Source organism: Pelmatolapia mariae, linkage group LG1, assembly GCF_036321145.2.
Source record: "Pelmatolapia mariae isolate MD_Pm_ZW linkage group LG1, Pm_UMD_F_2, whole genome shotgun sequence".
Classification (NCBI taxonomy): domain Eukaryota; kingdom Metazoa; phylum Chordata; class Actinopteri; order Cichliformes; family Cichlidae; genus Pelmatolapia; species Pelmatolapia mariae.
Window position 1 is genome coordinate 33,908,828 of NC_086227.1, and position 16,165 is coordinate 33,924,992.

The 16,165-nt window shown below is 38.5% G+C and overlaps 1 protein-coding gene across 2 annotated transcripts in view; it reads right to left on the reverse strand.

The window, feature by feature from the left end:
* LOC134631350 (synaptosomal-associated protein 25-B-like) overlaps positions 1–16,165 on the reverse strand; it is a 42,270-nt gene that overhangs the window by 18,553 nt on the left and 7,552 nt on the right. For both annotated transcript variants that reach the window (XM_063479594.1, XM_063479603.1), the window contains exons 2-3: positions 6,192–6,298; positions 4,083–4,124 (exon numbers count right to left, since the gene is read on the reverse strand). In XM_063479594.1, coding sequence (XP_063335664.1) covers positions 4,083–4,124; positions 6,192–6,263 — 114 coding nt within the window. In that variant the 5' untranslated portion in view covers positions 6,264–6,298. The remainder of the gene's footprint in view (positions 1–4,082; positions 4,125–6,191; positions 6,299–16,165) is intronic.

Genomic DNA, 16,165 nt, shown 5'->3' on the forward strand with positions numbered 1-16,165 from the left:
TTTGTTCACGTATCACAAACCAAGGAGCAGTTTTTCATTTCTCTTCCTACAGGCCTGACATGAAGATAACATCTTTCATAAAGACTTTAATAATCTGCGGGTCCTTGTTTATGAAACCTTTTCAAATTGCTGCATGAGTTTATTCTTCTCTCTACATCGCTCTGCTGCTGCTACAGGATTGTTATTATTGTTATTTAGATGATACATTTACCACTTTGCTGTTAATCAGTGAATTTAAAAATCAAAGAAAAGTAAAACGTTAAGAGTTTAGCAAAAAACAAACAGCCTGTTCAGCTTTTTTTAAACCACAAAGTCTAATAGTTTTCAGTTGATGATTTCCACATCACCTACCAGCATCATGTTATATCACACTACATGACGTAATGTTTTCCTGCCAGTGACTACCAGGCACAGTGAAATCTTCTACAATGTCAGACATGAGTTGTTCAATACACATTAGAGGTTTCTTACTACACTCTGCTATGACATTGTGTAATGTGATGTGTTTGCACCAAGATAATGGTACAGGTCTGGGTTTATTTCTGTCCTTCACATTAGCAGTGGCCTATTTAAGCTACAAACCGCACTCCTGTCTGCCTGGCTGGCCCTTCTGAGCCAAGCTCTCCTTACACACTTTCACTCAGTTTGTGGGTTCGCATGGAGGGCCAGCCACATTAAGAGCTCTTTCCAACCAACTAGACTTAATTGAATTGGCTTAAAAACCCTCCAAGTCTGCACTAATGCAGGTTTACTAACCACACTTTTACATCTGATATGGAGGAAACTGTGCACTTACAAGTATTAATTCAGTTTGGTTATTTACTGTCTCTGCAATAAAAATAGCCTTCATCTAAAAGTGGAGTTTTGTTTTTGTGTTGCTAAATGCCAATATTAAAGAAAAAGGAAGACGAAAAATAATGACGCAGGATCATTTTGAAAATCATGTTAACACCTGAATTCAGAGTAGATGCTGAAAAGCCACATGCTTCAAATGTGGCTGCGTAATTATATAACAGCGGTGCAGACCTTTGCTCGTCTGTTTTCACTCTGTCTATGTCTTCTTCACCTGATCTACTGGCTGACTCCCTTTGTACAAACAGTCATTTTATTGTGTCTGTCTCGCTCATTTATCAGTCATTAAAACAAAACAGCGCTCATGTCGCTCATTGCTCCTGTCCAATTTGCATGAGACAAAGACATATTACATCACCGACTGTAAGTGGCAGAAAATTAATGGGTCAAGAATAATAATGATGAATTGACTGGAAAATTTTACAACTGGAAATTAAACATCTGAGCATAAAAGGGGAACTTAATCAGAAAAGCAGCCTAAGATTTTATTCTGGGATCTTGAAGATGGATGCAAGTTTAATTTAATTATATACTTTCCTGACTATTAGCTTCTCTCATTTTATATCTTCTCCGCTCCCTCAACAGACACTCACCTGATTTACTCATCTATCCTGTTTTTGGTCTTTGGTTTGAATATGTCATGACTTTCAATACGCATGTGGCTCCTACCAGAGATAGAAATAAATTATCTGAGCTAAAACTACACATACGTCAGTGACTGTGACTGATCTGTAGGATGGTGCCAGAAAACGAAGTGATTGTTCGGATTTATTGCACAAGGTTGTTTTTTAATTTTTCAGTTTCTGTTGTTTTAATAATAAAGAAAATAATTATTTTAATAAGTAGGATTACTTCAATAAGTGGGATTATCCTTCAAAATGCATCATTTTTCAAATCACAGCTACCCTACAAAAAACACTTAATCTTTACAGAAGAAGCATACACTGTAGACCCAAATTAATACAGTATCAGCATGCTAACCCTTCAGGGACACATATTTAATTTCTTTAAAGAATGATTTGGTACAGAGTTAGACCTGTTTAAACCAGAACAAGCAGATCTAAGACACACCCTTGGACAAAGAGTGGTTTGACTCTGACTGCACTTCAACTTATTCCATTAGTGTAAGCTTCACTATAAGCTCTTGGAGTCCAGAGGTCAGCACGTGCTTACAATTTCCTGTAGGTGCACTGTGAGGTCAGAGAGAGAAACCTCACTTTGACCTCCAAATACTGTGAAAATTTTAGTGAATTAGTTTGTGTTTCACTAAATGGGGTTCCTTTAGATAACACTCAGGTCATAAACCCAAATAAAATCAAAGATACTATAATGATATTTGCTGCATTATCTAAGAAATCTCCAGAGACCAGTTCTCTGGAGATATGCTAGGTGAGACTAATAAAGAGTATAGCCAGACAGAAGCGCCACACAGTGTCTGCTTGTCTCTGTATTTATTTCATTTGTTCTCAAGTGGAGACCATAGTCTGGGATGATCACAAGAAAACACAACCTGTGCTTCAACTCAGAAACAGTTGAAACACGTAAATGGCCTTTTCTCTTGTTATCTTCAAAAGCCAGAAAAGGGGAAAGAGATTCTTTTAATGTGAATGAAAAGCACTGTATGTGGAGTAGGTCTCCCCAAGGACTTCCATTTGTCCCTCATGGCTTTCTCTCATTAGACATGGTCATTTGTCCAGGGGTTAGTGTGAGGCCATGTCTCCGTTTCTGCAGCCAGTGTGAATACAATGGTAACTAAAACAAAACAAAACAAAAAACAAAGAACTTTTTTTTTTTTTGAGGGGCAGGGATAGCTCAGTAGGTAATGTGTTGGCCCCGTGATAGGAAGGTCAGGGGTTCGGTACCCCTGAGCAAGGTACCGTCCCTACACGTTGCTCCCCGGGCGCCCAATGGCAGCCCACTGCTTCACTAAGTGAATGGGTTAAATGCAGAGAGGAATTTCCCCACGGGGATCAATAAAGTATACATTATTATTAAGAACAGCTGTTTATTGCTTTCATCTTGGTAGCACTCAAAGCTAGAATATCATGCTGACATGTTAACTAACTGTAAAAACATCAATATCTTGTTTTTTTCCTGGCTCAATCAAGTACTATAGGCATTGTAGGTGATTGAAATGATACTGTACCATAAGAGAGAAATCTAACTGGGTATGGATTTGGAAAAATATATATATATTTTTAGCAACAAGAAGAACAAGCATTCTTTCAACCAGAGCTCTAAATTCAACATCTTAGGGTCAGTCTGGATCACAGAAAAACACAGAAAACACTGGTGCAGCTTAAATTCACTGTGACAAACTGCAGAGTTCTCCAAATATTGATCTCCTGTTTAAGTTAGTGTACTTCAGCAGGTGTTCAGCGCTTGGCATCCTGCTATTTTTAGATCCCTCTGTGGAAAGTCTTGTTCTGACCACTTGTGCATTTGTGAAACTTAATCCATCAAACTCATCTAACTTGTTTGTTGAGGATCATCTGTTATGATAAATGTTGATCCACAGCCTAAACAGCAGTCGTCATTGAAACAATCAATGGGTTCAAAGCCTCAGAATCAGGTCAGTAGTGCAAACAGGAGCACGGTTATCGTTTTTCCAGACTTACAACCCTGATGGAGGACATTAACCTCATAAGCCCCAACGCCCCCTGATACGGGGGCAAAAGGCAGGAGATCAGGTAGGCTTGGGGCTTAAGAGGTTAATTGCAAACCATTTTAACTGTGAGGTGTGCCATAGCTATCACACAGCATGTTGAAAACTCGGATTTTCTGGCCACACTAGCACACCTAGTGTTCATCACTGTCCTACTTAAGCAAATCTTTTGTCCTTTGCTCAGAATTGTTTAAGGATTGCTATTGTGACACAGTGGAGGAGCTCTTACATGCACTGGACATGCACAAGTGCAAGTCCTCAAAAGAAGAAGAGGAGGTCCATCAGGTTTTTAAGGACAGGGTCAAAGAATACTACTTTGTGGAAGTTATAGAAAGTTTAATAAGCCAAGTGTAGATGTTTTGGGACTGACTAACCAAGTAAATCCATGTGAAAACTCAACCTTAGACATTAAGCAGAAGCACAGGGGAGGGGCATGTACAAGAACAAGAAGATCTCACAGTTCTGGTAAATGTCAACAAATGCAAATACCAAGGCATGCCATTCTTCTCTCTCATGTCTTTTGTATCTGTTAATGTGATGTGTGTCATTGAATCACTGGACTCACCTCCTCCACAAGAGCCAGCATGCGCCGAGTACTCTCCAGAGACTGCAGGGGGAGAGAGAAAGATTAGCAAAGGATTAACTTAGAGTCCAAAGAAGAGCAAACACAGACACACGGTGTGGCACCTGTGACAAATTTCTCAACAACATCTCAGTGTGTTAACACAGAAAATGTATTAAAAACGTAAGTCAGCAGGTGGAAAGGGAGAACGGAGGACCACTAATATGGTAAGATGAATGAGTGCCACTCAGTAATATAATTACACCTAAATGTTCCTCTCCTCTTGTCTGACACTATGATTCCTACTGTTATTTGCTTTGCCTCCTGTTGCTCTATCAATCTAACGTTCCACCCATTTCTCCTCTTTTCCTTTCCTCTATTCCCATCACTGGCCCTACATTATCTCCTCATGAATGTTTAATAATGCCATTTGAGCTGATCCATTATTCTGCAGCATGGAATTATCTGCGCTTCCTGAGCTCCTCTCATCTCATTAAAAAAGGGCAGAGTTCTTCCTTATCCAAAAAAAGCACTTTCTTGATAAAAGATTCTTAGAGCTCCAAATGCTGAAACAAGCTGAGGTCACTTTAGAGCAGCTGTATCTGTCAGCTTGCAGGCTTTGGAGATACATTTGTGTCCTTATGAGAACGGTCCATTTTCAAATGTCAAATTATAATTGGAATGTCACAGAAAAATCTGTTTTTACTGGAGATTTCAGTTTTTATGCTTGTTCCCTGTTTATGTGGTAACTTTGCTTGTGAGCTACATTATCATTAGTTAAAACTTGGCGCTATTGCCTGAAAATTTTTCTGCATGTTTGTAGCTGATGTAAGTGATTAATTACAAAGTAAATTTTTAAACAATAGCTGATAGATTTCATAAATAGCAGAATGATTTGGAATCGCAGTGTTTCACACAGAACTGGATTGTTTTTACTTTGTATTTAAAGATGCAGAGGGCACAGGCTTGTTCTCGTAAATAAATTATTCATGATAAAATTTACAGTTATTGTAAATAATATTCATCATCCTGTGAATGGACTACAGATCCACCATCTTAGATACAGTTGGCAGCAGTAGTCCTTATTCTGCTCTGCAGCCTCGATTAGCTTCAACATAGCAGCACATGAAATACACTAGGTTCATAATTTATCGGACAAAGACGCAGTTTTTATGGTTTTTCCTGAACACCACCACAGGTGAGTTTAAATCAAATGACCATGGTGTGATTAAAGTGCAGTCTTTGAGTCTGCACAACAAAAAGAAAAAGAATGACGTCTTTCAGTCTGCACTGTTTGATTTAAAATCCAACTGTGTCTTTGTTCTACAAATTATGGACCTAACTGCATAAAAGAGGCAGTGCTACTGTTGCCAGTTGTTGTCTGGATGGTGGAGTTGGAGTCTGACCACTAACAGTTCAATCTATCTGGACCACAGAGAAACACTAGATAGAAAGGAACAGCGTCAGCCAATAATGGGCTAAATTGAATGGATCTTCATTTCACACTGACAGAAAAATAAAAAATAGATTGTAATAAATATTCAGGCAGCTGTCAATATTGCAGGAAAGCAGTAATTTATATCTATGAGAAATATTACAGTGTAACTGTCACATATTGTAAATTAAAGATAAAAAAAAATATACTCTATTATACTACTACTATATATTTTCAGCCTTATAGGAAATATTTTTTCTGTAAATCCCATCTCTTTAAAGTGGATTTATTCTGCTCATTTCCACTTATATAGTTTTATTCTTTTAGAGTAGCTTTGGATTTGATTCTCAGTTGCATCTAATACTCAGTTTTAGCTCCAGTCTCTTCAAAGCCAGGCTCCAGCTTTCTTCTGATTGGCTATCCTGTGTTTATAAATGGTTTAAACAGCAGGTGGGTGGGGCTTATGCGTCCAGAGGAGAGGAGAACACCTAGTATATACATATTAAGGATATCGCTTTTCACTGGCATGATACAGAGCCACAAATATGAAAAAAACTGTCTGATCATGAGCTTTTAGAGGAGTCTTAAGAAACAACAATGTGTAGAACAGAAATGAAAAACACTTTAACAACAACAACAACAAAAAACCTCTAAAACACATGTTTCTCTTACTGTACCTCATCAGCTATCTGGTCTGCACGTGTCTGCAGATCGGCCAGCTCATTGCGCATGTCCGCTTCGTCTGCCATGACGACTGTTGTACTTTGACGTCAAAGAAGAAAAACTAGAAAAATAGAGAGAAGAAGAAGGGGAGAAGCAGGGTTAGTGCACCAACAACACAACAAAATCTATTGGACAAAAGATGCTTTGAACAGCAGACAAATCACAGGGAAGAACCTGATTTCTGAAAGTAAGCTGTTGTTCAAATTAAAAAACAAAACAAAGAGACACATGATGCTGTCATTAGTGGGAGTGTTTTTGCTTCAGGAGTAAGCCCAAGTTTGAGTGACCCCTGAGTTGGAAGGATTATCTAACATAGGATTTAACATTTGAGTAAAAGTATGACTGCAAACTAAAATCCAGTACCATGTTACAATGCATTTACCACAATCACCTTCAACCTGCTGAATACAATTCTTACCGCCAATCAAACACAATAAAAATTACTTAGCACTTAGCTCTCTATCCAAAAAGCAGTTCTAGAGAACTATCCTGGCAGTGCAAAGGCAGGGAAGCACAGACTTAAATTCATTTGATCCAATTCAAATTAAAGCAAGATATCCCATTTACATTTAGTGTTACCATGCAACCTATAAACAGACAACCCATCTGCACTGAGAAAACAGCTGAATTCACGATTTAAATATACCGAGATGACGCAAGACTACACGTGGAGGTGTACATGTTAGAACTGAGTGTGAATCTCAGCCACACACACACAGACTGACCACACTTTGTAAAAAAAAAAAAAAAAAGTGTCTCACAAGCTGAAAGGTCACCTAATTCTGCTTCTGTCTCCAAACTAAAGTAAGCCAGACAAAGGCATGGGTGTTAGCAGTAATCTTTAATCTCTGCATTGAAAAAAAGAATACAGCCAGCAGCACTGCTTCCCTTGTCCTCGGATGTACCTAGATCCGATCAAACTATGTGCACAATCAAGATGAGTGGAAACTTTTTAATTCCAGAGATCCAAGGATTATATTTCAGTGTCCACATAGGAATCATGAGAGGACGGAACCTCGGTCTCTCTCTGATACAGGTGCTTTTTACTGACTTTCAGAATTCTGAAGTTAAAGCTTGGCAAAATTAACGTTTACCACCTGCACTATAATCCAATTTTAGAGGCAGAAAACAACATATGTGAACTGCTATAACCAGAAAAGTATCATGGAAACACTGCTGTGATGGATGCCGTGAGTTCAAGCCACTACCCTGCTAACCCTGATCTTCTTCTTCTGGAACCAGTAATCATTTAAGATGAACGAGGGAGGAGTGCCGTGATGATTCTAGTTAGAAGAAAGAGTCAGGACAGGAGACAGGGGTCTATTTTTGTTGCTCTGATGCACTGCCAGGCAGTTTTTCATACAGCCACACACAGTAAAGCCGGAGGTATAGTTCATGAAAAATATATGTGGCTGTTACTCCGCAGTCTGACAGAGTAAGTCTGCTGCTGGTTGGGACGGCACTGATGAGGGGCTGAGGAGACAAAAGAAATCAGCTCAGACTCTTTTGTTTCCTTCACTCAATTATGCCTGCAATGAGGCAAATAATCAGGTCCGAGCAGATCTCATTTATAAGTGTAATTAATTTTTGTTTCTACTGCACAAATCACATTGAAGAGATTTTGCTGTGATGAGGCTTGTTGCTGATATATATTTAACCACCCAGCAGCTTTCAATTCAGGATCATTAAAGCTTTATGTAATCTAATCTACTGCAGCGTAAAGTATAGCAAAGGGACCAACAGACCATTGGTTTCTGCACTCTATAAAGCTTTGTGGTGGAGGATTTTTATTAGAATACCACCGCAAAATAGCATGTATGTTCATGATTAAAAGTGGAAGTTATTGTGCTACAGAACTATATTTGTCTACATTAATTGTAAGTCACCATCATTTTCATGTTTTATGACAATGTAAAACTCTGAATTCCTCATAAATTACACAAATGATCAGTTTTTGAGACATTCAAATGAGGTTTTCTGCCATCCATCAAGTATGGCCAGTTAGTGCCACAGCTGGATGTTTGATAAAATATTGCCTATTTTTGCCCCTCCTTCTGTCTGTCCGCCTCTGACTCGATCCCAATGGAGTCGTCACAGCCGTTAATAATTGAACATGTGCTGGGAAAAAAAGATGGAACGGAAAGAGAAAAATCAGTCCTTTTCCTCGTTCGTGCTCTGAGCGCGCACATGTGTGTGTTGTGTCTGCTCAGCCTTGTATGCAATTTTGCTTTAAAATATTTATGTTGACATTTTACATTTTAGCCATGTGACTAATGCTATAATGGAGAGCTGCTTACACTGAGTGCAACAGCAGAATGAGTTAGTTTACAGATCAACAGCATTACAGGTTATATACATCTTTCAGATTATGAAAAAACCTTGTTGAAGGATTATAAGTCCTTCAACAAGGATTATAAGTCACCTTTTATGTGTATTTTTTCTAACTTTTTTAACAGATATTAGAAAGCCTGCAGTTCCTCTAGGTGCCACTTGAGGCCAAGTCTGAGAGAAACTTTATTGCATTAAAAATCATATTTACAGGCTGGTGACAAACAAATAATTTACCCCGTATTGTTAATTTCCCCTTCATAACAGCTGTGAGTGGGGTGGCAGCTGTCCCAGTCAGTATCTGCTGGGTGTCATCCATTACACTGAGCCAATAAACTGGGCTTCTTTGCTGTTCGTGTACTATCGGTGTCTTTTTTAATTATTTTAATTATCTGACTAAAATTAGGTCTTGCTGTGCATCCCAATGTGTGTGTTTGTTTTTTTTAATGTTCCTCGACACAAATTTCCCAGTTTTATTTCATATCGCTCAAGACATTTTTCATCACTCTGTGCTCACATGAAGCCTACTGATTTGGATTTGGAGTGGTGGGGGAATAAGTTCTCTTGACATTCATGCCAAATACAACGATATTAGATAAAATACAGGGGCTGCCACTTCTTTCAAAACGTTATATTCCTGGTTGCCATGGTGACATCTCCCCACTGTCACTACCAATGACTGTAGAAAACTGTTGTCTACAGTCATTGGTCACTACAAAAATATATTAAGTCTATCTATAAAATCTATTTCCTATTGAAATGCATTACTTATAAATTCCTGTTCACTAACAATAAAAAAAACTGACATTGTAAAAAACATTATAATGTCACAGTCCTGGGTCTTTGACCTAGAGTTTTGATTTTAACTTTGGATGTTGTATATGTGTACATCATATATTGTATGAGAAGTGTCATATAAATAAAGCCTTTTGTCTTGGGTCCCGTTTTGGCCCATTATCAAATACAACACCATTAATCGTCATACTCTGAAGTGAAACATGTCTGAATGTATTTACAAACCCTTTGACCAGCAGCAGTACCTGAATTAAACAGTATTATAAGTCGTGCCAGGCCTGTACTCTCACATGTACTCTCAAACATGCTCCATGTTTTCTGTTCCTACTGCTCTTCAACACATCTATCCCAGTGTAATGTCCACTGTGTTATTGATCAGCCGTTGATTGCTTATCTCTTTGCAGTGGCAGAACTTCCTGTTTACTCACACATTGCACAGCCTCTTCTACTTCTTTCCTATACTGACTGAGGCCTTTCTCACCCTCCTTCTCAAGCCATTGAAACTTTATAAATTTAAAAACATCTTGTTCATTAATTTTGAATGTTAAAGTACATTTTCATTTAAATACAGTTCAATCACATAGTATTTTTGATACTGAAGTGAATGTATAAACAGTGTATTGCATGTCCAGCATACAACCATTCATTTTCTAAATCAAAAGACCTCTGGTGAGCTGGACTTTTTTTTTCTTATTTTTCAACCTTGCTTTTTTCTATTTCCCATGATGGGTGAAGATGACCTGCTCCCATCAAATCTTATTGTGAGTTATTACTCATTTTATAAAAATAATATATAAAAAATAATAAACCAACTTGTATTTTTGCTGCCGACTCACAAGGACAGCAACACTCAATCGTTTAGTTCATTCTAGTTCACACAATAGCGACGTTTTTAAAAATGGCAAAGCTAGCCAGCTACTTTTGAAGCTTCTTAAACATCATCATTATCACCCCTGTGTATGTGCTCAATACAAAAACAAGTCGCCATTCACAGACTAGCATGAGATATGAATTTGTAGAATCACATCACCAGCATCTATTGAGACTTGCAGCCAGTCACTTCAGCATCAATAGTGTGAAAACATTCACCCAATCAACAGAGATGTACACACCGACTCCAAAGAGTAACATACGCTCAGCACTTATGTGTACATTGCACAGTGCTGTGGCTACAGAATAGGGACACAGTCAGTGTTTAGACTAAAAGGGGAAATTGTCGTTTAGCAGTGGCAGAACATTGACATTTGTGGGCAGCTACGGACTACCCATAAACCTGCAGAGAGCCTCTGTTGTCAGATGGGGCCGTGTCAACAATATGTGGTAAAGCCAGATCAACAATCAGACGACCAACCACGAGCAAGCATTTGGCGACAGTGGGAAGGAAGAACTCTGGCAAAATCAGGGTCAGGAAGGGGAAGCCATCTGCTGCGACAAGTCAGAGATCACCGGCAGCGTGCAAAAATGATGCAAAATTCTTTAGGTCCATTTCTTTTCATTTTGGAATTTTTAAAAATATGGAACTGAGATTGTTTTGAATTCACTGCTGTTCATGCTGTTGATAAATACGGTTCATTAATCCATTACAAGAAAGTAAGGAGCAGCACTCAACTGTAAAAAAAAAAGAAAAATCAATAATGGATGTTGGTGAAACAGCTTCAAGAACATGTTTGGAAAGCATGAAATAGTAATTATGTGCTTGGGAATATGCTAAGATTAAACGATAGCAGCTTTCTTTCTCTCTTTTTTGCCAGAACACTAAAAGAATTTGCATTAAAACTTTTTAAGAGTCTATTACCATGCCAGATGACAGGATAAAAGCCCAATTCCATAACAAGTATGACTTAAAGTATATAAGCCTCTGGTGGCAGATACATTGAGACAAAGGTCCAGTGTTTCTGACCAGTTTTACTGGGACAAGGGGGACCAGAATTAGCCAGGTGATTTTAATTTTGTACAGAACTAATGCAAGTACATAGCATGGATAGGAGAATAAACCACCCTTCATGGAGTAGGCATGATTCTTCAACCAGAAACAAAATCCAGTGTCAAAGAGCAAAAACTAATCTGACATATACATAAAGCAGTGTTAGCTTGGCAAGCTCAGCTAAATGTTTTGTTTATTTGACAGTAACCCACATTTAGAAATCATTTTTTAATTGTAGCATGAAAAATGACCCTCCCACTATGACAGTCGCTTGCTCTTTAACATGCCTACTGTATTTCAAAGACGCACACACACACCTACAGTTGTCATAACACACGTTCCGGTCATTCCCATCCCCCCTCCCAACCTACGGCCTTGCTGCCTGTCACTCGTCTTGACTGACAGCTGCTGTAAGGCCTGAACTGCCAGGCTCAGCCCATGGAGAGATTAAAGTCAGGGGGGAAAGAGGATTTAGTCTCCACTGTTTTCTCTGCTCTCTCTCTCTCACACACACACACACTCGCCTCTCAGTTTGCCGGCAGCTTTCTTTGTTTTGCTTCCTCTTCTTTCAACGCCCTCTCAGTCAATAGATGTTTACAGTGTTTGTCCAGGAAAGAGGAAGCATATTTTATAAAAACTTTATAGTATTTACCGTCTTATCTGTAGCTGAATGATGTAATACCTGAACATTTGGTATAATTTACTACACAGGAAAAAGGACTGGATCTTTAGCAGAATGAGCATCAAAACTAAATATAATGGGTGAGCATAAAGTTCACTGAAGACACTGAAAGGTCACCGATGAATAATTGATTGATAATATTAATAGCATTAATCCTGAAAGCTGTTGAAGGTAGATGTGGAAACACGATGAGAGAAGGTTTGAAAAGAACAAGGACATGACCTCGATGAGAGAGAGTGTTGATGTTGTGTTTCAGAATTAGACATTTCACATTTTTCATTATAAATATGCAGATGGTCCAAAGAAAAGAGTAGCAACAAGGCTCCAGAAGGAGAATGGATTAGGACTGTCACGATTAACACGCCACTGTGGAGCTCCAATTGTGGAAGAATCTAGCGACAAGTTATTTTAGTCAAACAAAAAGAAATACAGTTAAAGGACACAAACACAAATCCCACTTTGAAAACCCTGCTTTAAAAGCATCTACCTCTATGAAAAATAAAATGTATTTACTTTGGAAGTAAAAAGATTTTCGTCTAATAAAACTCAGAGAGATATGACTAGCAAACTGAAGTCCATTCACATGATGTATCATATGTTTTCAGTGAGTTATTGTTTTAATATAATGTGTTTCTCAGACGGTGTGCGTGAATCATCTTCAGATTATCTCCTCTGGAGTAAAGTGGAGCACATTTTCATATCTTGCTGATATTAAAACACAAAATGTTGCTGGAGCAAATTACAAACAGGCACTTAAGATACAAACCAGTGATTATTTATATATTTGCTGAGGTGTGCGCAGGTAAGGCAGAGCAAATAAGTCTTCGTTCATGTGCGAGCTGTTTTGTTTTTAAACATTCGTATCTGCAATCAGACGAAGGTCGGGTCAACCTTTACATGGACAAGCAATCGGTGATAACATAGACGACTAAATGATCAGTAGGCACAAAACCACTTCTATATTTTAATGGTGCACTTTCAATTATAATTATTGAGTGGCCTTCAGTAACTACTAAAGAGGGCTGAATTTTTGTTTTGTCACTTTTACTATCACTCCACTTAAGGAGAGCAAAATAAAAACCTCTGGCTTCAGATGGTAACTAGCTAGGCAAAAAGATTAGCCAGCTTCCTGCTGTGTAGGTGTCAAGTAATGCAGCACTGAATCTGAGAGCCAGGGGAAATGAGCTGTAACACTCAGATTTAAGGCTGTTTTCTCAGTTGCTGTACAATATGCATGATATACAGAACGCACTGTAGTGCACAGAGATGCAGGAAAGTTTTGTGTTTCCTTTCATTGATGCTAGCGTGCTTGAGCATTTGTTGTGTTCAAACTATAGACAGTATAAATGTAGGATGTAGGCAGCGTCACATCAACCGTTGCTTTGACACACACCATTATAAAGCCTAAATTAGTATTTTCATTTTCACCAATGTTGTGTTTTGAAATTCCTTCTTTGTGACAAATGAGGCATGGGTCTAACTTTAAAGCCACAGGCTTAAAGGAGGATAATCCTCCTTTCTGACTCTTAGAATGACCAAAATTGACAAAATTGACTTTATACTTCCTTGTATCATTTGAAATAAGCAACTGAGTCCAGAAACTCATAAGAAAAATGTTTTTAGAGGTTAAAGCTGAGGGTCATTCCACTTAAACTTCTATAGGACGAGAAGTCTTTTTGAACATCAGAGAGAAGGAAAGTTCTCATTTGGCTTCACTTTTCAGACTCAGAAGCTACGTCCATGTTTTATACTCTCTGGGGATGATATATGGGCGACAGCAGTTCCCCAATCACACGTGAGTAACATAAATGAAATAAAAATAATGAACTCAACCAACCCTGACAGCTAATGTATCTGTCTAAATGGTCAGATTTAATATATATTATCAAAGCTGAACTAAAATTGTTGCTACAAACAAAAAAAAAAACCTCACACAGTGACCAAGCATGGTTAGCATGCCCCAAGTTGCACCCAAGTTTGCTGACATGATCCACTGGCACCTGAGTCGGGGGATCATGTTAAAATATAATTGCTTATTGCTCCAACATGTCACTGGAGGAAATGAAAAATGCTGAGGTCAGCTTAACACTGATTCGTCACTCACCATGCTCATAACACAGCAACAAAAATCATCATGTGCTGGTTTCATATCATATCGTAGCTTCACATCAAAGGCTTCCAAACAAACAATAACTGAGTCACATCAAACAAACACCAACACATAACCACAAAGAAATTTTTTAGAAGATGTTAGCACTAGTCTGCAGTAAAAGAACACATTTAGACAGTGCTGTTCATCCTGCCTGTCTGAAGGATAAATTTACATACAACCATAAGTACACAGTTACACTCTATGCAACATTAACACAGGACAGAATCAGGATTTAAAAAGCGAAGAGGCTCATGTTTAGCGTCCAGCAGACTGTCAGTCTGTTGTGACAAACGGCCTCCGTTAGACCGAGTGGACCGCCATCAATCAAGTGCCGTGTTCATTGGAGATAAACGATGTTTGTGAAGAAAATAGGACATCAGGACACCGTGGCAGCACTGAATCTGAGAGTCAAGACAAACGAGGTCAGCCCGTCAGTTCTTTGGTTGTATGTTTCTCACAGGCTTATAGAAGCACTAACCTAAACCTGAGATTTATATGTTTATTTATTGTAATTTTTAGGATACCTGCTGCACTTTTCCTTCTCTTTCATATGGGGGATTTTTCAGGTTACTTAGGTTGCTAGTGAAAATTAGCACTTCTGTTCCTATAATCTTCCTTTCTTTGCATAATTGCAATGAAATCTGGATGTGCAGAACTTAATGGCACTGAAATGAAGACTGTGGAGTCACTGGGTTTGTGGAAAGGTTGCAGTTCCGCCCAGCAAGAAAAATGAAAAGCCAGAAAAGATTTCTCACACCTTTTGTTCTCATTACTGCAGAAATCACTGGTAGTGCACCAGAAGCGCTGAGGGTACCAGAGGTGATATTAGTAATTATGAATAAAGGCAGAAAAAAAATCTCTATTGGGATGACATTTAACATCCTCCTGTTCACTCACTCCCTCCTCTATTTGAACCAAACCTGACTTTTTGTATTGTTTCACTTCAGTGCCTCTGGAGCTTCTGCACAGCAGTAGATAAATGAGACTGCAACAAAAAGCTTCATAACATTGACTATATTATGACAAAAGTCAGTTTTTATAAAACAGGCATGCGACCAGTTTTTCCTTGTCATTTTCTGTCCAAATAATAATTTGCAGAAACACATCACACAAAAGAAAATGTCTGGGAGAAGGTTAACATTTCTCTAGACCGAGAACCCAAGAAACTGAAAAAAAACCCCACATGTGATGAACAGGACCAAGGACAAGAAGGGGAGCAGCAGTGGAACAGATACTGCTGCGTTTGTGTGTTAAGGGTGGGACGAAGCAACATCCACCACTTCAAAGCATAACTATGTTTCATTATTTATTGGATGGAGCCAGGTCAATAATGCAACAGCAGTGTGGTACACACAGATAGTGTGTTTACAGGTGCTTTTGCTCTCTTTTCCAATCCTAACCTGCTGACAGATCATATGTGCTACCCCCATGTGAACATCTGGATACGAAACAAAAGATGCAGAAACACTCATGTAAATACTACTTTTGATTTTAAGCCAAACAAACCTAACGAAGGAGGGACTGAAAAGTTCATCTCCTGATTGCCACTTTGCTGGTTTACACCTCTTACCTGCTGAAACTCAAATGCAGGTATGTCTTTGCAGCAAACAACATTATAATGTATATGCTGTAATGATAGGCATTAGCAGTTAATGTGTTATATCATTTAGTTTTTATAATGTGTGAAATTCTTTGACTACATTATGCCAAGTCATCCTTGACCTGAAAGATACTGGAGGTAAAGTAAATAAATACTGTTTACATATGCAGGTGAGCTATTTTTTAGTCAATAAAATATTAGTTAATAACGTTTTTATTGTTGTGCATTGCAAAGCCGTGACATCAGAATCCATGCAGTGGAGGTTTCTCCCCCTCTTCATATAGCTGACTTATTTTGTGTGCATTCCTGAGATGTGACTTCTCTCCAGTTCCTGCCAGTTCCTTTGTTCACATACCTGACATGCATCAACTGATCACCAACGGGCAGTATATCAGCCCCAGTTCTTCAACCTTGGACAGTGTTTAGGGATTAAGCTCCTCTAGGCTT